Consider the following 24,363-nt stretch of genomic DNA (forward strand, 5'->3'; position numbering starts at 1 on the left):
GTACCGTTAGTTATACTACTCTTTACCGGTAACAAAATGGTAACGTTAGCAGTTGTCAATTTGAGCTAACGTTAAGTCAAAGTGTGGTGTATTTGCATGTGTGCGCCCGCACGCACACAGGCGCGGCTACTTGTAATGTACAATTACCAGTAATAAACGAGCATCTATCAGAGCCGGTTGTTTCACTTGTTTCACTTAAGTACTTGCATATACCTCACTGGCGACGATCCGCGTCTTACCCGCGTGTGTATTTAGAAATAACCGTTATAATGGCTACTAAAACTTCTATCGGAAATTTAAGTCAGTTTGACCATAATACCCAAGAATGGGAAATTTTCAGTAGTCGTTTGAAGCAGTTCATCGTTTTAAACGAAATTAAAGATGAGATGAAGCAGGCAGTGCTACTGACACACCTGCATGACGATACATACCGGCTATTGAAGAACCTTGTGTACCCAAAAAAGGTAGAAGTCGTTGGGTACGACGAGCTGTTGAAGGTGCTCGACGGTCATTTTACTCCGAAGAGGTGTACCTTCGCTGATAAGAGCAAATTCTACGAGGCAACGCGTGACGTGGGGGAGAGTGTCGAGAAGTGGGCGGCTAGGATCAGAGGACTCGCCGTGCACTGCGAGTTTGGAACCTCGCTGGACATGCTGCTGCTGGACAAGTTCGTGCTGGGGCTACGCGCCGGCAAGGAGCGCGAGCGACTCTTCGAGCAGGACGTCACCACGCTCACGCTGGCGAAGGCGATGGAGCTGGCACAGCAGACGGAGTGTGCGCAGAAGGCGCGCGCAGACGCGGTGGCCGTGACCGTGAAGCAGGAGCCGGTGTACCGGGCGGGCGCGCAGCCGTCCGCCGGCCGCCGGGACCCCGAGGCGAGGACCTGCTCGGTGTGCGGTATGAGGAGCCACGACGAGAGTAGGTGCCGATACAAGTCCTACCGGTGCCAGCTGTGTGGTGAAAAAGGACACCTCAAGAAAGTGTGTACTTCCAAAAAGCAGTCCAAGTGTCGCGTGAACAATGTTGAAGCGACAGAGTTCTCGGCAGAAGGTGGAGACTGTGATAATTGCCAGGAATGTAAACTTCTAAGCTTAAGGTACGTTAACTATAAGCCAATATTACTTAATGTATCTATTAATGACCTTGAATTGAACATGGAACTGGACTCGGGCTCCGGTGCTACCATTATTAATGACAAATTATACAAAGAAATGTTCCCTAATGTTTCATTATATAAAAGTGATTTAAAAATGTGTCTATACAATTATCATAAAATAACGCCAATAGGTTTTTTCGTTGCAAAAGTAAAATTTATGTTAAAAGAAAGACTTTTGAAAATTTACGTTATAAAAAACGGCGGTCCGCCAATATTAGGCCGTGATTTTATGACAAAGTTTAATTTGTCATTCACTGTAGATAACAAATTTGTTACAGATGTAAACATTAATCAGAGCTCGAGTGAGGTAACAAGGTTGTTAAATCAATTTAGGAGTTTATTCGAAGAAGGGTTGGGCAAATTTAATAAGTTCAAAGTCCACTTGCAATTGAAAGAGAACGTTAAACCTAAGTTTTTCAAACCGCGGTCAGTTCCGTTTGCTCTAAAAAAACGGGTAGAGGAAGAAATCGACCGGCTGGTAGATTTAGGTATACTCGTACCGGTTAATTTTTCTGAATACGCAACGCCTATCGTGCCTGTTTTGAAGGAAAATGGCAAAGTCAAAATTGCAGGAGATTTCTCGGTCACGTTAAATAAAGACATGGTTATCGATAAGTACCCGATGCCGCGTATAGAGGAGGTGTTTGCTAAAATAGGCGGTGGTGAAAGTTACACGAAATTAGACCTTAGCAACGCGTACAATCAGTTCGTTTTGTCTGATAGCTCTCAGGCGCTTACGACCATTAGCACCACGAAGGGTCTTTATAAATATACTAGGCTAGTATATGGTCTCGCCAACGGCCCTGCTATTTTTCAACGCGCTATGGAGTCGTTGTTGGTAGGTATTGACGGAGTCAGCTGTTGGTTGGACGACGTGTGCGTAACGGGACCGACGAACGAAATCCATTTGGCGCGATTGCGAGAGGTTTTGACTAGGTTTAGCGATGCAGGTTTAAAGTTACAGAAAGAGAAATGTGTTTTCTTAGGTGATAGTGTAACTTATTTAGGCTACGTTATCAATAAAAATGGCTTACAAACGTCTCAAAAAAAGGTGGAAGCTATTCACAAAGCACCAAGGCCGACTAATGTAACGGAGGTAAAGAGTTTTTTAGGACTCGTAAATTATTACCGTAGTTTCATACCGAACGCGTCGAACATGTTAAGTCCTTTACACGAGCTACTGCGCGCGGAGGCCAAGTGGGAGTGGGGACGTTCACAAGAAGAGGCGTTTCAGGCAGTAAAAAAGGAGCTGGGCTCCGAGCGCGTGCTGGCTCATTTTGACCCGGAGGCTCAGCCAGTGCTTAGTGTGGATGCAGGACCTGGCGGGTTAGGTGCCCTTCTGGCACAACGCGACCCGGCAACCGGCGCCGAGCGCCCTCTCGCGTTCGCCTCGCGCTCGCTCAACGCTAGCGAGAGGAATTACAGTCAACTTCAGAAAGAAGCGGCGGCAATAATATTTGGTGTTAAAAAGTTCCACCAGTATCTGTATGGAAGGCAAGATCCGTTCGTTTTAAAAACCGACCATAGGCCTTTGTTGTCAATTTTCGGCAAAAATAACGGCATTCCTGTCATGACCGCTTCCCGGCTACAGCGTTATGCAATTATTTTATCAGCGTACAATTATAAGGTTCAGTACATAAGTAGTGCGAATAACCTCGTAGCTGATTATTTTTCTCGTGCGCCGTTGCCTAACATGGAAAATGATGGCCATAACGAAGATAACGATGACGTGTCTTATTTAAATTTTTTAGATGAAAGTGTGACTCCCGTGACAGCTGATAAAATAAGACAGGCTACCGGAAATGACACCACATTAAAAAAAGTTTTTAAGTATATGAGTCTCGGTTGGCCGCGAAAGATAAGCTGTGCATCTATTCTACCTTATTTTAGATGCAAAGCAGACTTACAAATAGATAATGGTATTCTTTTCCGCGGTCACCGGGTGGTTATTCCGACAGTATTTCGAGATCAGCTGTTACGTGAATTGCACACCGGACATTTAGGTATTGTCAAGACAAAAAGTATCGCGCGCGGTAAGATGTGGTGGCCTAACATTGACGGCGATATCGAGCGCTGGATCGGCTCATGCGCCGCGTGCGTGGCCGTGCGCGCCGCCCCGCCCCGCGCCGCTCCCGCGCCCTGGCCGCGTCCTCCCTCTGCCTGGTACCGGGTGCATATCGATTACATGTCTATTCATCAGAAAATGTATTTAATTGTCATAGACGCCTATAGTAAATGGTTAGAGTGTCTATTGATGGACAAAGGTACTACTACTCGAGCGCTGATATGTAAACTTAAGGAAATATTTTCCAGATATGGCGTACCGAATGTCATTGTATCCGACAATGATATTAAAATTAATTCCGCCGAATTTAATTCATTTTGCGCAATAAACGGCATTCGTTACGTCACTTCTCCAGTTTATCACCCGGCCAGCAATGGCCAGGCCGAGAATTCTGTGAAAACATGTAAAAAGATGATTAAATGTATAGATAAAACAGATAAGTCACAAGTAGAGGATAAACTGATGGGTTTATTATTCGAGTACCGTAATACTCCCCATTGTTCTACGGGTCAAACTCCAGCGAGTTTGATGATGGGCCGTAATTTAAGATCACGGTTGGATCTCGTGATACCAGATGTTAATGAAAGTATAGATAAAACTGTTATAGACGATTGTAGAAAATTTAATGTCGGGGATCAAGTATGGGTTAAATGGTTTACTGAAAAAAAAGAGATCTGGGTTCTAGGCACCATTCAAAATAAAATTGGTAACAGAATGTTTTTGATTTATGTGCACACTAAAAATACTGTATGTAGACGCCACGTAGATCAAATGCTATCGTATACAGGTGGTCCATCTGACGTGATTAATGTAAGCGAGGATGCCGGGGCTGACGAGGACTCGTGGTCACCACCAGTCGAGCCGCCGCCGGCTCCGGCTGCCCCCGCGCCCCCGGCGGCGTGCGCGCTCCCTCCGCCCCCCTCCCCACGGGCAGACAGTCCTTTACGGGCGGATGTACAGCCGCATGACGTAGTGAGCGATGAGGCCGATGAGTATTACGATACAGGGCTCTCTGGGGAGGAGGAGGAAGTAGAGGAGCGTGAGGGGCCGCGCGCGCCGGCCGCGGAGGTGCCGGAGTGCGCGGTGGCACCTGCCGCGGAGGAGGCGCCCGCGCCCGCCGTCACTGCCGACGCGCGGTTGCCGCCGCCGCTTCCGACAATTACTAGACCGAATTTAAGGCCTAGAGATAAAAAGATTAGTTATAAGAGTTAATGTTATTATTTTGTGTGTGTTAGTTATTATACTTATTAGGTAGTATTAAATACTGATGTATTGTTTATTATATTGGCAGGTCTTACAATTAACGGTGGAGAAATGTGGTGTATTTGCATGTGTGCGCCCGCACGCACACAGGCGCGGCTACTTGTAATGTACAATTACCAGTAATAAACGAGCATCTATCAGAGCCGGTTGTTTCACTTGTTTCACTTAAGTACTTGCATATACCTCACAAAGGTATCGATACACCATTTTTAACGTTAGTAGGTAACGTTAACAGCTGCTTATTTACCGTTTGATTCACTGATAGATGCCATCATCGTTGACAATCGAGCGAATGTTCATTCACTCTCAAGCAGAGATGGGCATTTCTTAAATTGATTCCTGGTTCCACGATTACTCGAAATTACTTTGTAATCTGATTACCGATTCCCAGATTACTTTGTAATCTAACAATACCGAATTACTAAGTACTTACACTTCCAATTAAGGAATCAGGAATCACCTTTTCTAATATTACAATTACTAGTAATTGGAATAAATGTCGATTCCTCATTACAGGAATGCATTACTTGATTCCTTTCAGATTACATTTCGTACTACTACTATCAAAAGTACATTTCGATAGTAGATATGTTGTTGATGTTGGCTTAATACAATGATATTATATAACCATAGATAGGTTATACTCATACTTGAGGAGCACAAAAAATACTTCCATATTTATTTCTGAGCCTACGAAGAAATCTGTTATTTTTGATTAATTTTCTCATTCCATCCATCTTTGTCATACTCGTTGTTAAACATAAGCTCGTCTCTTTCTATTTCGGTGTGTGGGAGCGCGTTAGCACGTGCACATTTCTCGCTTGTCCAGTCGCGACTAAAGGCAACTTGTCCAATTTGTCACAAGGTAAGCGCTTCAATTTTGGAACGCCTATAACCTATCTTGAGTTATAAATCATTGGCTTAATAGATATAGATGCACCTTATTTGAATCAGGTGTGCAGATTTCGAAAATGACCATTTTGGAATCCAAGATGGCGACCATGCAGTATGTCATAAAAGTCGTCATGGATGTCGTTTTATACGTTTCAGGGAGTGATACGATAAGTTGTTCAGTGTGTGTGGTTCTGAAGATGAACGAAAATTTTATTATTTTTGCGCTACGAAGCACTGTTTAGGAGATGCAGCCCTATAAAGATTTTTCTCTCTTTTTCTTCTTTTTATTCGTTTTTAGGGTTCCGTAGCCAAATGGCAAAAAACGGAACCCTTATGGATTCGTCATGTCTGTCTGTCCGTCCGTACGTCACAGCCACTTTTTTCCGAAACTATAAGAACTATACTGTTGAAACTTGGTAAGTAGATGTATTCTGAGAACCGCATTAAGATTTTCACACAAAAATAGAAAAAAAAAACAATAAATTTTGAGGTTCCCCATACTTAGAAGTCTTAGAACTGCACTCAAAAATTTTTTTTTCATCAAACCCATGTACGTGTGCGGTATCTATGGATAGGTTTTCAAAAATGATAATGAGGTTTCTAATATTATTTTTTTCTAAACTGATATAATAGTTTGCGCGAGAGACACTTCCAAAGTGGTAAAATGTGTGTCCCCCCTCCCCCCTGTAACTTCTAAAATAAAAGAATGTTAAAACTAAAAAAAATTACATTACCATGCAAATTTCCACCGAAAATTGGTTTGAACGAGATCTAGTAAGTAGTATTTTTTAATACGTCATAAATCGTAAACCGCAATTTTATTATGTTACTTGCTGCTACGGAACCCTTCATGGGCGAGTCCGACTCGCACTTGGCTGCTTTTTTTAATTTCCATTTCACAGATATTTGTGACACACCTTCGTGGCATTCAGCCATTAAAGTGGTAACACACTGTCGCACCGCGCCGCGGCCTCGGAGCGTCGCACCCATGGGTGAGATCGAGAAAGAGATATCTGTTTCTCTTTCTCGCTCTCACTTATGGGTGCGACGGTCTAGGGTCGCGGTGCGGTGCGATGGTGTGTTACCACTTTAAAAAATATTAAAGGCAGTATTTGGTTTATGGTATGATTTCTTTTTTTTTCATCTTTATAGGGCTGTATATCCTAAACCGTACGTCGTAGCGCAAAAATAATCAAATATTCATTCCCCTTTATGAAACTCCTCTAAGTCATATTTAAAAAACACAAAAAAAGATAAAAAAAGAAAGAAAAATATTTATAGGGCTGTATCTCCTAAACCGTGCGTCGTTGCGCAAAAATAATAAAATGTTCGTTCCTCTGTACGAAACCCCTAATTAATATAAAAAAAGAAGAAAAAAAACTTTATAATGCTGTATCTCTTAAAGTGTCCTAAACCGTACGTTGTAGCGCAAAAGTAATCAAACTTTCGTTCCCCTTTAGGAAACCCCTTAATAACATTTAAAAAACACAAGAAAAGAAAAAAACTAATAAATAGAAGAAAAAAAAGGAAAGAAAAATCTTTATAGGGCTGGATCTCCTAAACCGTGCGTCGTAGCGCAAAAATAATGAAAATTTCGTTCCTCTTCAGAATCACACGCCGAACAACCTATCACATTAGGACATTATTATTATTTCACATTGCATGTAATAATGTCTCAAATAAGAATTTAAGTTTCACCATTCTAGATTAACATAAAGAATAATGACATAAGACTATAAACTCTAACGACTAGAATTAAAGTTTAGTTTTACTAACGTACCTACATAATTATCTTTAATTGAATCATTTTTACAAGCAAGCAGTAACATCAATAAATAGGTGTCTCATTTAATATAATCCGACTAAATTACATTTCAGCAACACCTCCATATTTCACAAAATAAATCAAGACATTATCCAACCTATATAATCTTGACGTATATTATATCAAAGACGCCTGTACCTAATATAAACCGACCAAGTAACGAATTAGCTATACCATCATATTTAACAAAGTAATTTATGACGTTTTGCAACCTTCTTATTTTGGCAAATATATTCCGACACAGCCGGGTGGTATTCTATCTGTCCAATCTCGGTCCAATGTGTATTTACGTCTCACATTTTGCTTAATGAGAGAGTGAGACGCAATGCATATTGGACAAAGATCTTAAACAAGTAGAATACCACCTCTTTCATTTGATAAACATAAAGAATAATGACAAGATACTATGAACTCTAACTACTAGAATTAATGTTGAGTTTTACTAACGTACATAATTATCTTTAATGTATTTTGACTGATTCTATTTCAATTTGACAGAAGCCCTGCCGTATTTATGGTCAATAAGGTCTACTGGCCTTAAAATTGTGTATGAAATTACAAGCAAATATCAGCTTAAAGAATGATAGTGTTAACGTTAGTTTGGTAACGTTAGTTTATAATGTGAATTGGGTAACGTTAACAAGCCCTGCAATAAAAAGTAAAATTACCGGTAAAATTAACGTTAACTAGCTAACGTTATAATAATGTTAAGTTATCAAGTATCGTTACCATTTACTACCGGTAATAAGGTATTTTTATGATTTTAACGTTAAGTAACGTTACTTTATAATGTGAATTGGTAACGTTAACAAGCCCTGCCTTAAACTTGTGCCTTAAACTTGTACTTTAAAACGAGACTATATTTAAGTAACATCTAAATGTCAGTTTCCCTACAAACTGTATGAGGTTTGTCATTGACTGACAGTTTTGTGATGATTTGAGTCATGTCCGATATTTATTTATGTCAATAGACGACCAGGGAAACGTGCGGGTCTCAGGCACTCCTGAATAACCTGTCTTTACATATACAACTATTAGGAACTGCCTGTCGTAATACTCGTGATATGGAAGCCAAGAAAATGGTGTTGGAATGGTATGTGTGACTTTCAAACGAATATAACGATTACTGTTATAAATAAGTAGGTAGATAACTGAAAATAGAAAGGGACTTCCACTTGTATTACAAGTTACAAGCTTTTGAGAAACGGGCCCCAGACCCGAACTTTTCCCAACATACCTTACCGGGAAACCTATATTATACGTAGCGCTAAGACTACAGGTTATCTAGTGGTGAATGTGTTAAATAAACGAATAAATAAAATGTTTACCAAATGGAAAAACCAACCGTTCCTCTTTATGAGGCTGTAGCATGAATACTATCAGCCACAGCGTGAGCGGCATCAGCCCCAGCCAGTAAGGGGAGCAGAACGGGGCCCGGGCAGTCGAGCGAGCCGAGATTGCGGTGCACGCCAACAACAGCAGTGGACTCGATAAAGCTAGAATCTGAAATAACTCTCGTTTTTATATCCCAAACACTAAACTGACAGTTCGATTGCTTGATCTGCCTGATTTTCGACCAAATGACAGTTGGATTGGGCACATTCCGTAGTAGAGTGGCTATTAGAACTGTCATTTTAAGCGGGCATTACATTATACAATTTGCAGAACGCTAGCTGAGTTAGCGCACTAATTTTGTATAGTGTAAAGACAGCTAGCCAGTTAGTGACCCAATCTAGTGCGATCGCATGTGCTCTGCCACACTAGCGCTACCTAGCGCACTAGCACGCATAGTGTAAATGGTTTTAGCGCGCTTAGCGCTTACTGTGCAAGGTCAGTTGTAGGCACGTCACCGACGCACTCGAACGTATGGATGTTTTAGTTATTGCATTTCAGTTCAAAATAACGCAGCCACAGACTAGGGAAAAGGAAGTACTGCTAAACATGATTGAACTTAATAAAGACATGCCATTTTTATGGGATAAAAAAAATAAAAACAACAAAAACAACTCTTTTTACTCGTGAAAATTGAACTAGACAAAAGTGTTAAAACAATACCAACTGTTTGATGTTTTGATGGTGCCATGATATACTAGCTCTGTTCCGAAGATGCGGTTCGATTCGAACGATGATCACTGCCGAAATGAAAATAAGACACTAGCGTCGCTAGCTAGTGTTGTGTAATGAACAAGCTCTTTTTCATCTCGCCTAGCAACACTTAATTAGTGCTCTGCAAATTGTATAATGTAATGCCCGCTTTAGTATACGGCTATTATTATACGGCCAAAAGCATGCAGCAAACTAACGCATTTTTTCCCTTGCAATACAATCTGTTATATGATGTTATATCTTAGTTATGTCCTATATGTGTATTAGGTGTAACATTTTTATACAATTCACTCACCCATACAATATTAAAATTAAGAAATCCGTTAACAAAATAGTAGGTCCAAGGCTCGACTCCATATAAATCTGGTCCATGTTCAGTAAATATGTTGTAAGCTACTATATTCCACGGCGCAATTACTAGCCGCCCGTAAAGCCAAGAGTCCACTATTATCATAGGTAACAAAATTGTGACGAGCGATATAACCGACCACTTGAAGAAGGCTACATATTGTTGTTTCATGAAAATCATATCTATAGCAATGGGCACTCCAATTAAAGCTGTAAAGGGCCAACCTGTTGAAAAGATTTAAGATTAATAATTAGACCTGAACACCTTAATGCTAACATACTCGTACCTCCACTATTTTTGATACTGATCGTACAGACTAAAAAGTTGTACTATATAAATGATGGTTTTAAATACAAATAAAATGAACAAAATTCAAAATCGAACATTACATTTTTGCCTGGGGATCTTGTATAAATATTACTATAGACATTAAATATGTAGGTAAGGCTACGTATACGATCTTTAACACTTTTATCTACGCTCATATCATTAGTGCTCTAAAATGCGTTCAAAAACCGTAGGAAATGACCAGCATTATGACTATTTATGACAACCAATTTTAGTATGAGAACTTTCTTATCTGTGGTAGTAGATAAATTTGTACGTTAATGTACATAACCAGAGCTCGGATTTTTCACGGCAAAACAAAACACTAGTGTAAGCCAGTGCTTGAAATATTATTTTATTGATATCGAGTATTACTAGAGTATATGACAGGTATTGCCTCAATACATGAAACACATTACGTGTTTAGCTCATGGTCTGCACCGGGTTGCCGAAGAGGTGCGAGATAATTTCAAAGGTGTGGATGTCTTGATATCGAATGTCAAAAAGATATTCCTAAAATCTCCAGAGCGTGTACGCCTTTTTAAGGCAAAATATCCGTCCATTCCCCTACCTCCTGAGCCAATTACGGGTATGTTCGAAGTTTCCTATATAAGTACATGGTGACCAAAAAAGTTCGTGCGGTTTTAGGCGGCGCTCACTATAGAGACATGTTAAGAACTTGTTGCGATTCCTAGCGCCCAATATTTAGTGTCAATATAACATGCACAGACTCGTCAGTATATTGATGCGCTCTAGTTTGTTAACCCTTTGACTGGTCAGTGTCGCCTAACTATGAGAATGTTATATATTTGAAATTGACGAAAAATTTACATGGTAGGGAGGATGTAATACGGGAACTGAGAAGCTCATCTAAGGAACATGTCGAATGTGACACATGCATTCCCGAACATTTTCCGATCCCCACCCTTTTTCAATATTAAATAAATGTTCTTCACTCATTGACAATTCAACCCACATGTAATTTTCCCCAATGCAGTTCCGGTACATTTATATTATCGACACACGATGCGCGGCTCTAACCTTACGCTTATAAAGTTTACGTAACGACAAGCGCTTACGCCGTTGACCTAGAGACTATTATTACTTAATCCGCGCGGAAACAGTCCTCGTCGGTCAGCACTGCGGGCAGTCCATGCGCGCCGTTGTCTTGTATTCAAGACTTCTCGTATAGCCTAGTGCGGTGATATTACGTCATGAATCGATATTGTTTAGTGGTTGTTTTTAATAATAAAGACCTTTATTTTTAACATTGTCGTGTGTAAAAAATATGTAATTTTTTGGCATTTTCGAAATAAATTAAAGTTGGTTAAGAACAAAGCCAATTTGAGAAGATTTTTACCATAAATTGTAAATATCGATATCACTATTTGCAATCCCTAAACTTTTTATTAATTGTTTACTTAAAATTTACTCTGGCGTGTGAGTGAGCGTCTTTGCAGACTAGGTCCGGCGGCCAAAAGGTTAACACGCTTTTCATAAGTAAATTATTTTTGTCTAAAATGTCAGTTAATACTAATGTGATTCAGACTTGTTTGCTCTACGAATTTAAACTCGGCACCAAGGCTGCAGAGGCATCTCGTAAATTATGTACGGCATTCGGTGAAGATGCAGTATCAGAACGTACTGCACATAAGTGGTTTAAAAAGTTCTTGTCTGGTGACGAGTCGCTTGAAGATTTACCTCGTTCGGGAAGACCCTCTGTTATTGACAATCAAGAATTACGGGCTGCCATTGAAAACAACACTTAGTTAACTTGCCAGGAACTTTCGCAAATGTTTGGTGTTAGTAATGAAACAATTCGGTTGCACTTCATTGTAATCCATTCCATGTAAATCATGGAAGTTAAGTAAATGGGTCCCTCATGAATTATCAAACGAACACAGGTGTCATCGAGTATCAGTTTGTTCAGCAATGCTTTCGCGCTATAAAACTGAGCCGTTTTTGGAGTCTGCTTACAGCTGATGAAAAATGGATTATGTACAATAATACAAAACGAACCCACCATTGGTTGTCCCCAAACCAACCAGTACCACATATATCGAAGACCCCAATTCATTCCGGAAGATCATGCTATGGTGGACTGCTGCGGGTATAATACATTACGAGTTTCTTCCCGAGGGTCAAACTATTACTGCTAAACTCTACTCGATGCAGCTTGAGCAAGTACACAAATCGTTACTTCAGAAGCAGCCTGGACTAGTTAACCGGAGTAAAGTAATATTTTTGCAAGATAACGCTAGGCCACACGTTGCCAAGCTCACTCTGGAAAAAATTAATGATTTAAAATGGGAGTTACTACCCCACCCTCCGTATTCTCCTGATATGTCTCCAACGGATTTTCACCTTTTCTTGGCTTTAGATAATCATATGATAGATAAAAAATTTCGAAATCAAGTTGAGATCGAAGAGGAGGTTGCCAATTTTTTCGCTTCAAAAAATAAAAGCTTTTACAAGGACGGGATATATAAACTTGTATCTCGTTGGGAAAGAATTGTAGAATGCGAGGGTGCTTATATAAATGAATAAATTGTTTTATAAATAAATCTACAAGACTTTGATTTTTACCATAAAAACCGCACGAACTTTTTTGGTCACCATAGCACATTGAGATTTAATGACACTTTGATATTGTTTCAGGTGGCACTAATATTTGGAGTTATGGGTGCTTGCCGCCGACAAGAACTTTATAATCTACAGTTTAGTGATGTCCAAATTTTTGATAAAACCATTTTAGTAACTGTCCGCAATACAAAAACAAAAACGGACCGTACTTTCACAGTAACTGGAAATTACTGTGACCTGTGTAAAAAATACATGGAATTGCGTCCGAAAACTTGCTCAACATCCAATTGTTTTATAAATTACTCAGATGGAAAATGCACTAACCAAAATATTGGCATCAATAAGTTTAAAGCGTTGGGAAAAACCATAGCAAATTATTTGATTCTTCCAGATCCTGATATGTATGTACACTGCTTCCGCAGGACATCGGCCACTTTGCTGGTAGATGCAGGCGGTGACATAACAAGTTTAAAACGCCACGGGGGCTGGAGGTCCACTGGAGTTGCCGAAGGGTATATTGACGATTCAATGAAAAATAAGGGTAACGTGTCAAACCAGATACTAAATTCAATTCAAAATAAAGAAATCATAAATATAAACATGCCATCAAGCTCTACAACTTCAAACTGAAATACAACCACGACCATTAAATATATCCCATTGTTCCAATGTAAATATCAATTACAAATATTACAATAATTAATTAGTTTCTGTATTTGTTAACATTTATTTTTTATTGTATTATTTTAATATCTATAATCTATAGATAATAGGTCATTTCCCTACAGCTTCTGAACCCATCTTAGAGTACTTATGATATGTGTGTAGATAAAGTAGTGTATGCAACTGTACATAATTAGGCATTAAAACCCCACTCGTGTTTTAATACCTCTCATCTCATTATGTATCAGTTGCATAAACTACTACTAACAGTAATAACTCGTAATTCAGTAAGAGAAGAGTAACTTAACAAATAAAGTACCTAAGGATGAAGCATCATCCTCCAGAACGTTTGCGGATTAAAATGTAGACAAAGTTTTATGTAAGTATAATGCTAAAATATATTTAAGTAGTTGATTTAACGTTCATATATCTGTCAATCAACATTGTAAGTTTCGTGGGTATTAGATTCTTTCTTTTAAAGTTATCGTAAATCGAGAAGAAATTCGCGAATATATATACATACATATATATATTATATATATTATATATATATATATATATATATATATGCAATATTCGCAAGGAGGTGGGAGTCATTTTGATGACGTCATGGCCGGCGCCGCTGTCTCCCGGCAGTTTTGGAGATCCAATACCATGCCCAACAACATAAAAAGTTGGTAGCGGTTTCCGGATCTGAACTATATTCCCATAGTAGGCAAAATGTAGGTTTAAAAAAGCGGCCAAGTGCGAGTCGGACTCGCCCATGAAGGGTTCCGTATTTAGGCGATTTATAACGTATAAAAAAAAACTACTTACTAGATCTCGTTCAAACCAATTTTCGGTGGAAGTTTACATGATAATGTACATCATATATTTTTTTTAGTTTTATCATTCTCTTATTTTAGAAGTTACAGGGGGGGGGGCACACATTTTACCACTTTGGAAGTGTCTCTCGCGCAAACTATTCAGTTTAGAAAAAAATGATATTAGGAACCTCAATATCATTTTTGAAGACCTATCCATAGATACCCCACAAGTATGGGTTTGATGAAAAAAAAAATTTTGAGTTTCAGTTCGAAGTATGGGGAACCCCAAAAAATTATTGTTTTTTTTCTATTTTTGTGTGAAAATCTTAATGCGGTTCACAGAATACATCTACTTACCAAGTTTCAACAGTATAGTTCTTATAGTTTCGGAGAAAAGTGGCTGTGACATACGGACGGACAGACAGACGGACAGACGGACAGACAGACAGACATGACGAATCTATAAGGGTTCCGTTTTTTGCCATTTGGCTACGGAACCCTAAAAAAGGGTTTGAAAACCAATTAAACGAAGGGATTCACTACTGGGAGCTTGTACTGGAGCGAGTGGTCGCCGTTATATGTACCTTGGCTGAACGTGGTTTAGCGTACCGAGGTACAGACAGAAGAAAAATTCGGCTCACCTCATACCGGCAATTTCTGGGTTTACTGGAACTAATTAGCCAATTCTACCCATTTTTGGCTAAACACACAAATATGGGAACGCAGGTAAAGGCAACGTTTCATATTTGTCAAAAACCATTTGCGAAGAATTAATTAACACAATGGTTGAGACAGTTCACAGCTAAATTATATCACAAATTAAAAAATCCGGATAGTATAGTATATCCGTTGAGTCTACGCCAGATCTAACGCACACTGACCAACTTAGCGTCGTTATTCGTTATTTATATAACGGCCAACCAATTGACCGTTTTTTAACGTTCATTAATCTGCAAAAAAGGCATACTGGCATAGAGTTAGCAAAACAAACTCTGGAGTATCTCACAAAACAGTGTAATTAAGATTTTGCTAAGTGCAGAGGGTAATCTTACGACAATGCTGCTAATATGTCTGGTCGCTACAATGGTATGCAACAAAAAATTAAAGAAGTTAATCCGTTGGCCATATACGTTCCTTGTGCAGCCCATTCTTTGAACTTAGTGGGTCGAAGTGCCGTTGATGACTGTGTTTGCGCTGTACATTTTTTTTTCGGCATCCACATATATGTAATAAATTTTAAAAACCCATTATAAAATGAAAATGGTGGCCAATGAAAATTGGTGGCAACTACTATTTTGAGAACACCGAAGGTCCAACTGACGAGAACGTAAAACATGTCCAGCATACGAAATTTCCTAAAAACAATCCTAAGTAAGATAAACTTGGAACTAAAACTAAATAAAATGCCATGTAATATCTGTGTTTACGACAGGGATGGAAAAAGTACCAAAAACAGCCATAAGCATAAGCACATCGCATTGCAGTGAAATTGTTTTTGCATTTTGTTGTTATTTACGAGTATAACTATTAAATAAAAAATAAAATAAAAACCCATACACTATATGCCAACAAAATCCAATTCCATTTTATGCCAAAAATGTCTTCCACAATTTGGGAAAAGAGATTATACTCTTTAAACTGCTGGATCGATTTCTATGAAACATCGCTAAGAACCACCGCAAGAAAATTCGCTTACACGTAAAAAAACGCATCGAAATCGGCCCACCCGTTGGAGAGCTACGATGCCAAAGACAAACAGACAGACACACAGACAGACAGACATTGGCGTCAAACATATAACACCCCTCTTTTTACGTCGGGGGTTAAAAAAATATGAATTATAAATATGTAAGTATAAAAAACAACCACGTTTTATTTTAATTTAATTTGACATTGAACTTAGTCCAAATTTCATTCTGCATACGTATAGCTTACTTGTACAAGTACAGTCAAGTGTAAAAATATGGGTGCACTTATCATACTCAAAAAGCGGCCAAGTGCGAGTCGGACTCGCCCATGAAGGGTTCCGTATTTAGGCGATTTATGACGTATAAAAAAAAACTACTTACTAGATCTCGTTCAAACCAATTTTCGGTGGAAGTTTACATGGTAATGTACATCATATATTTTTTTTAGTTTTATCATTCTCTTATTTTAGAAGTTACAGGGGGGGGGACACACATTTTACCACTTTGGAAGTGTCTCTCGCGCAAACTATTCAGTTTAGAAAAAAATGATATTAGAAACCTCAATATCATTTTTGAAGACCTATCCATAGATACCCCACACGTATGGGTTTGATGAAAAAAAAATTTTTGAGTTTCAGTTCGAAGTATGCGGAACCCCAAAAATTTATTGTTTTTTTTATATTTTTGTGTGAAAATCTTAATGCGGTTTACAGAATACATCTACTTACCAAGTTTCAACAGTATAGTTCTTATAGTTTCGGAGAAAAGTGGCTGTGACATACGGACGGACAGACAGACGGACAGACAGACAGACAGACATGACGAATCTATAAGGGTTCCCTTTTTTGCCATTTGGCTACGGAACCCTAAAAATATGTCCCGTAGGTAGCTCTTAATGTCAGCGAATTAAGACGGGACATATTTTTGAGTTAGTTGTATGCACCCATATTTTTTACACTTGAATACAAAGCCAATTCGTGTTTTGAACTCCTATAGATAAAAATGAAAGTCCCAAATTAAAAGCGCAAAAATGACCTGTCTTACCTGGACAGAAAAACAAGTAAGCCTAGAATGCTCACTCCATACAAATATAAGTTTTACCATAATTCGCATTGCATTTCAAAAACCATTATTAGTAAAATTTGAAAGACATTTTCTCAGAAGTAAGCATGAGGATTTATTGTACCTTCTACGCGGTATAATAATAATAACACTTGGTCTGCAGGGCAGCTTGTGGCGAGATGTTGGGGAGTAACGACCCCACGGACCCGAGTGCTCCAGAGAGTCAGTCAGGGTCTCCGTCTCCGGCCTGGCTTGCGTTAATTGGCCGTCCAGAGAGGAGTCGTTAGAGCTATATGCTCTAGGGGTGGGGGAAGTGTTAAAGGGCATAACGCCGCGAGTAACTTCGGAGAAAGCGCAACACATCTCTCGACACCCCTGAGCCGCTCACGCCGGAGTTGCGCCTGGCCGGCTTTACGATGGCGCATTACTTAGGTGCCCATCGAACGAGTGGCGAGTCATCGCCTGCCTCGATAACTTGTGCGAGCAATGTTATGGCAGGTGTCCGGACTTCATTGCAATAGCCCAGTCTTTTTTCCACCCAAACTTAAACCATAGACCAGTACTCTGTCCATATTCTCTACAATAGCTTCCAATGCCTGCTGAAACCGGTTCACGTTGATGTACCCGTGAATGGGTTCCAGCAGGCGTTCTACATGACATCAAATCTCTCCAAATAGCCTCTACGTGTTGGATCTATATCCCCACGCACGCCTCATTCGCCTCGATCATTTATATCCGGGCTCGAAAGACCCAAGAGTTTTAAAACGGAGATACAAATAATACTAGTATAATCAAAAGTAGCATCATTAATTCTCCCAATTTACTTCAAAATTTTACTTATAGTACAGCCACCACACGGGATTATTGAGCCACTTGTTATTGAAATTGTATGTTAATGCGATATTTATAGAATGTAGTTGCGCCTATTTTAAGGGTCATTAGTACTGGCAGTAGATGCAACTCTGTCAATTTCATAATTTGTATAGCAACGGTTCTACGAATTATTTGTTTACTTTTTGTATGTCAGTCGATCAATAACAGTCAATATACACTTTCGTAGTTTAACTGTGCTATATATCTCTGCTAAATAGTGATAGGATTATCCCTCACAGTGGTTATGGTATGGGCCCAGCACGAATATCGATCAATAACAGTCCTCATGTAAAGTCTGAATATACTTTTGATATACACTTTCGTGGTTTAACTGTGCTAAATATCTCTGCTAAATAGTGATAGGATTATCCCCCACAGTTATCACTGTTCTTAATTAAATAGCACCCAAAAGAAAAGGATGAGTATAGTTTTTTTGGTTGTTATTAACTGATAAATGGTTTAACCAACTATATAACCTTTGTGTAAATATTGCGATAGATAACCTTTATTACTAACTTACAATATTTTCTATAGATTATCTTAAAATCTGTCAGAGCTATGAGATCTTTATTAAATACTTGAGATTGAGAGTTTATGACTGAAATTCTAAGATTGAAAAAAGAATCCGACAATGGTCAATGTTGTGTCACTATAAAATGTATTACTGAAATAAGTAGATAACTACTAGCAAAATAATAAACAATATGCCGCCGGCGATAAGCGACGAAACTAGGCATCAAATTATATTTTTTGCATCAGCAAGAGTTAAATGTGCATGTATAATGTTAATCTACAAAACACCTAATAATTTCTAACCACTTTCCTTTATTACTCCGTGTCTAACTTTTATAGTCTGTTCGGAAAGAGAAGAGTCGTGGAATGTATTGGGCTCCATACATTCCACGACTCTTCTCTTTCCGCACAGACTCCAAATTCCTTTTCAGCGAAATACTGTCAATTTGTGGGTTTGTTTCAGCGAAATAATGCCGTAGAAAGAGTCGTAATTGATCAACGTCAAGGGAATCATGGTGTTTTGACCATCTCAAACGAACGACGTACCTAATGAGATGCGACAGAGCTACGAAGAAAATGAGGTTTTATCTACCAACTATTTCGCAGACCGCTTAAATTGTCACCCCAATACCATACGAAAGCATATACATTCTATGAATCTTCACCAAAGACGTCCCGCATATAAAATTGCTTCAACGGCAGCTCCTAGAGTTGCACAATTAAATTTTGCCCGACAGTATCGACATTTTGATTTGAGTTCAACAATATTTTGCGATGAGAAATCGTTTAAATCGTGCGACCAAGGTCGATTACATCTATGGCGGTATGATAATACACGTTATACGGAAAACCACGTTTTAACAATCTGGGAGTCAGGTCGCATCAGTGCTAATTTTTGGGGATGGATGAGTGCTGACGCTGACAGTGTTGGCGAGCTAGTTGCTTTACCTTCCATTACAGGAAAACATGCTTCCCTGCGTTAGAACTTAGAACAGTGTATCCCGAGGAAGAACTATCCCATTTTGAGTTCGTACACGACAACTGCACGATACACAGGGCTCGAATTGTAAAATATTGGTTCGATCAACGTCGACACGAAATAACCGTCATACCATGGCCTGCTAAATCTGCACATCTTAACCCCATTGAGAATCTATGGGGCTTAATGATCCAAATCCAAAGATGGGAAAACCGCAATGAGCGATCAAGAAAGGCTGTTCAAAATCATTGTCAACAAGTTTGGGAAAGCTTTCTGGGGACTAAATATTGCGGTCAATTGGTCGCATCCATGCCTTCGCGTCTTCAAGCTGTGATAGACAGCGATGGTGCATATACTAGTTATTAGGTAGAGTTTTTTCGCAATAAGTTTTTAGCTTTGTGTCATAATATCTGGAAGACCGAGCTTTGCTCTGAAAACATATAAAAACTGATGAAATGCGCGTTTTCCCAGAGATAAAACCTAGCTAGATTGATTTTTCGCCCCCAAAAACCCCCATATAGCAAATTTCATCGAAATCAGAACCGTTTCCGAGATTCCCGAAATATATATCATATAAATAAATAAATACATATACAAGAATTACTCGTTTAAAGTTATAAGATAAGATATAGAGAAATAAAACGATGTAATCGTTTTGATGTTTTTTTTAAGATTACAATAATCGAGAATATTGATAAAAATAATTTTCAAATTTATAACGTAACTGTAGCAACGTCAGCGTCATTGGTCAACAGCGTTCGACAAAAGTCGTAACTGCAGAGTTATCCCGATGTCCTCATCGTACGAATTCGGGTCCCGATTTGCATTACGCGACTATATTAAGAACAGTGACAAGTGGCTCAACATTCCCGTGTGGTGACTGTACCTGATATAGAACTACACTACTACTGCATAGTTCTTTCTAATATAAAAAACCCTAAAAATAAGTATCGTAATGAAGCCATTTGAGTGCGACCAGCGACCTAGTAATATATCGACTCTTATTCCGGCCCATATATAGCACTCACTTAGTAAGGAAGTGGCAGCCGTGAACATGACTGCGGCAGGGTACCGCCGCCGCCACCAGCAGGCGAGCGCGGCCGCCGTGAGCGCGGAGCTCCACGCCGACGGCAGCATGGCGGCGCAGCTGGCGAAGCAGCCCGCCGCCGGCAGCGTGAGGCCCAGCCACACCCGCCCCACGTGCACGCCGTACTCGTGGCATATCGCTCTGCAACATATTATGACCATGTCGTGTTACCACATCATTACATTTCAGCCATTAAAAAAAAAACAAAAATAATTTTCAAAACATACCAAGTTTGGGCTCCTCCAGATACAATATGGCTGATTTTTTTTGTACAATATATTACGAATGATACGGGATATCCTCATATCCAACCCCAAGAAAGCAATTTTGAAAATTATTTCATTTAGTTTTTTTTTCACATTCAGTGCCGAAAACCCGACTATCGGGTATTTTATGATTTCGAAATTTCTTTTCAATATAATAAAAGATATGATAAAATCATAAAATTTGAAATTTCGGTGGATCCGGTTCGTTCCCAAGCCGGACGACCCGATAATCGGGATCGTGGTACTATGAAGAAATTTTTGAGGCCTGGCGCGGATGTCTTGTTTGGCTGGGTGGTAATGAATGTGTTAAATAGTGTATCGAGCCCCTAAGGATAGAACCATAGAGAATAACGTTAAAAATAAATAAAAAGTAAAGATATGTATTGCGAAACAGAGTTGAAGTTTCCACTTAAACTACATTTTACTGTACCTACTCTGAACTGAACCTATGTCACCTTAAGTTGCACCCTATTTCTTTGTTAAAAAACGCTGACTTTGAAAATTGGGCATGTTTATATCCATACATCCATAGTTTGGTAACTATTTCACAATGAACAAAGTTATAAATGCACAATATAATTCCCGTACCCAAAACCCTAAAAATATATTTAAAAATAAAATAAAGAGGTTAATATGAAGAGTACAGGTACTCACTTGTAAAACATCAGCTCTGCAACGGCACTCAAGCTAGCAAGTACTGCTCGTAACACATAAAATATTTTTACAGGACTCATAAATACAGCTAGTATTTTTGCAGGTATGGCAAATAACCACAATGGCATATATGATCTGATCGCAAAGGCTGGACTGTATTCCCACGTCTGCAATCCATTTCCATAAACTGTAAAAAAAATATTGCAGAATTACACATCTATCCATAGATTAGTATATGTTATTACTGTTTTCTATCTATCTTTGCACAGTAAACAAACCCCGTTACCAATATTAACAGTTCATTAAAAACATATTCCCCTTCAGTAGTAGTAGATTGGCATGATGTTTGACATGGTGGATGGAGGACCGGGTAGTGAACATCCTCCAACCCGCTGGGTGGACACTAAAGAAGGCCTGCCAGGGATCTACACAGGGGCCTATTATCTGGAAGGCGGAAAATTGTGCAGAATGGAGAGCCTTGGTGCATGAAATAAAGACCTCATGTGTTCGAGACCCTCAGTATGAGGAATTGAGGAAGAAGAAGTTGTAGATGCTGTGCTAACCCTGATTTTCAATGATATGCAACATTGATAATGGAGTTTATGTGGCCAATGGTAGGGTAAAAACAGTAAGTTTATGTTGAAATTTCATTTTAGTTACAAGCTTTTACTACTAACTGCACTTTTGTTAAGACTGTGATCTTCTAATCATTTAAACAATTTTTTTGCCACTTAAGCAAGGTTTAGACTAGTAAGAATATGCATGCAATTTTCTTTACATTGTGGTATCTGACTTAACTTTTGAATGCAGTTTTACCTTAGTAGTTGGCAGTGTAACATAAATTGCATGCAAGTTCTTGCTAGTCTTGCCTCGCTTTAGACTTAATAAGGCTGCAGTATTTCGTGTGGAGTCCCTGTAGCCAATTCTTTAACCTCCACCAGTCTCTTACTTCAATTTACCATATTTTTTTAAATATCAACTGTAATTAGCCAATAAATTGATTCTATTGTGTTATGAAAATAAACTAGATTTAAGTTATATGCATCATTTGCTAAAACTTGCAGATTAATTAAATCAGTGTTTTCCAAACTTTATGGTGTCACGGCCCTTTATGACCACTAAAATTTTTTCGCGACCCCCAAACCCCGTTTCTACGTTTTTCTATCTAGTACCTATAACAAATTTGGAAACACAGACCAGTGTTTGGAACACACCTTTCTATCATTCACTCAGTTACATATGCGTTTTGGCTAAATATCCCCATCGAGCAAAAAAAGCCCTTAAAGTTTAGATCCCATTTGCTACTTCATATTTATGCGAGCAGACGTTTTCATCAATGGTTGATATCAAAACCAAAAAAAGGAATAAATAGATTGTATTTGGAAAATGATTTAATCGTCTGCGTGTCGCGGCAGGAACCGCGGTTTGACAAATTAAGAGTCAGAATGAAACAACCTCATACTTTACACTGAATACAGTTAAACCTTTACTGTTAAAATACAGTTTACCTATCTAATAATGATTTGTTTTATTAATATGAACATTAACAACCTTTAAACTTTAAATTTAAATTTTAAAGGATTGCATTATTTTTAAGTTTAAAAAATGAAATTGCTTTCCATAGGTTTCTCTCAAAGCTGAACTTCGCGACCCCCTTGGGCAAGTGCCGCGACCCCCCTGGGGGTCGCAACCCACACTTTGAAAAACACTGAATTAAATAAATACAATAAAATACATATGGTTAATTTTCGTAACACAGTGGAATCACAGAACTGTGGATAAATTAAGACTCAATTAATGCTAACCTAACCTAACCTACCCATGTACAATTTTTATGCTTTTTGTCCATATGGGTGCAACACTTTTCAATCTATTGCTAAATTTCACTCAAATGAAACTAAGACATGAAATTAATGAATTTGATACAGTTTTAATATGAGTACACAAAAGTTGTTCCATGAAATCACTTACCAAGATAATGCAAAGGTTCCCAATAATTGTATGTTTCATCACAGTCTGCTATATGGCCATAATATGATGAGAGTAAACGAGCTGAGAGTAACAATACTAAAACGACAGCACCTCCAGGATATGCAATACTTCTTAGATCTGAGGGAGCATTTACAACTAGCACATCTCTGTAAAACCATAAACAAAAACCAAACTTAGAAACACAATGGGATACACTGGGCGCGGAGTGTTAACATGAAGTTTAAGTTCCCTATTTGGGCAACTACGTGATAGACCATTTCATGCACACAGTTCCTATACATTGCCACACACTATAGTATCTAAGGCTTAGATACTATAGTATATTATAGTATAAGGGAGGTGGCAATATATTTTGCCGCATGTAGCAAGAGCTGCCATCATCTGCAAAAAGTCTTTGATAACTCATTATCAGACTTTTTTCCTAGTTGTTTCCTGGTAGAGCCTGCACGGCAAACAAGTTCGGCCTAATATACTTATTGTAACATTAGACGCTGATTGTAGTATAATTCCCTGGTTGCCCTGAAAACCAGCGCCATGGCTAAGTATCTTAGACATCGGCATATGCTGAGTGGCATCCATTTTGGTGTTAAAATATATTAGAATAAGATGTATTATAGGTTAAGTTTTATGTTTTACACCAAATAAAGTTTTTCTATTTCTATTTTCTATTTCTATTATATAAGTCGAAAACATACCCCTCACTGACTTTTGACGAGCTCTTTCCTTTAAAACTAGTGGTTCTTTTAGCGCCATTTTTATTGAGAATACTTCGTTGCCGTACGGATAATGGCATTGAATTAATTAGAAATTACTGACAAATACCAACTGTACTGATTTTTTAGCAACCAAAACTCATCTTAATCATAAGATTAAACGTAAAAAAAATCCTCCGTATGTATTTTATAACTAGCACAATTAGCACATGATAGTTTAGCAGAAGCTGACAGTCAGCCCCAGCCCATCGACAAGTGTTGCCAGATGAAATCTACAATATTCAGTAGAAAAAAAATCGTTTTAGCAGTAGATAGGGGAAAAAAGCAGTAGATTTAAAAAGTGATGTCTGCAATAGGTAAAATTGAAAAAAAAAATGCTCTGACCTGACGGCCTACCGCGAACCACGTTCGACGTGTTGCCTCTCTGTCGCACTTGTAAATTCGTACGTAAGTGTGACAGGGAGGTAACACGTCGAACGTGATTTGCGGTAGACCCTCA

General features: G+C 38.8%; 2 protein-coding genes and 1 long non-coding RNA gene across 5 annotated transcripts in view; 2 read left to right on the top strand and 1 right to left on the bottom strand.

Moving 5' to 3' along the window:
- Positions 1–24,059, bottom strand: part of LOC134660810 (alpha-1,2-mannosyltransferase ALG9) — a 71,998-nt gene extending 47,939 nt beyond the window's left edge. The window contains exons 1-6 of the mRNA XM_063516613.1: positions 23,847–24,059; positions 23,131–23,297; positions 21,160–21,346; positions 20,181–20,380; positions 9,605–9,882; positions 8,549–8,706 (exon numbers count right to left, since the gene is read on the bottom strand). Coding sequence (XP_063372683.1) covers positions 8,549–8,706; positions 9,605–9,882; positions 20,181–20,380; positions 21,160–21,346; positions 23,131–23,297; positions 23,847–23,944 — 1,088 coding nt within the window. The 5' untranslated portion in view covers positions 23,945–24,059. The remainder of the gene's footprint in view (positions 1–8,548; positions 8,707–9,604; positions 9,883–20,180; positions 20,381–21,159; positions 21,347–23,130; positions 23,298–23,846) is intronic.
- On the top strand, positions 169–4,626 carry LOC134660797 (uncharacterized protein K02A2.6-like). Of its 3 annotated transcripts, none has more exons than XM_063516590.1 (2): positions 169–3,326; positions 4,513–4,626. In XM_063516590.1, the coding sequence occupies exons 1-2, from the start codon at positions 270–272 to the stop codon at positions 4,588–4,590; spliced, it is 3,135 nt and encodes a 1,044-aa protein (XP_063372660.1). In that variant the 5' UTR covers positions 169–269; the 3' UTR covers positions 4,591–4,626. The 3 variants fall into 3 exon arrangements, with proteins under 3 accessions (XP_063372660.1, XP_063372661.1, XP_063372662.1); XM_063516591.1 differs by having other exon boundaries at positions 169–1,096; XM_063516592.1 differs by lacking the exon at positions 4,513–4,626 and having other exon boundaries at positions 169–1,096; positions 1,435–1,585.
- LOC134661859 (uncharacterized) lies at positions 10,611–12,547 on the top strand. The gene is made up of 2 exons (XR_010097994.1): positions 10,611–10,744; positions 11,467–12,547. It is a non-coding gene; the product is annotated as an uncharacterized LOC134661859 (long non-coding RNA).
- Positions 24,060–24,363: the final 304 nt, after the last annotated feature.

This window comes from Cydia amplana, chromosome Z, assembly GCF_948474715.1.
Source record: "Cydia amplana chromosome Z, ilCydAmpl1.1, whole genome shotgun sequence".
Lineage (NCBI taxonomy): Eukaryota > Metazoa > Arthropoda > Insecta > Lepidoptera > Tortricidae > Cydia > Cydia amplana.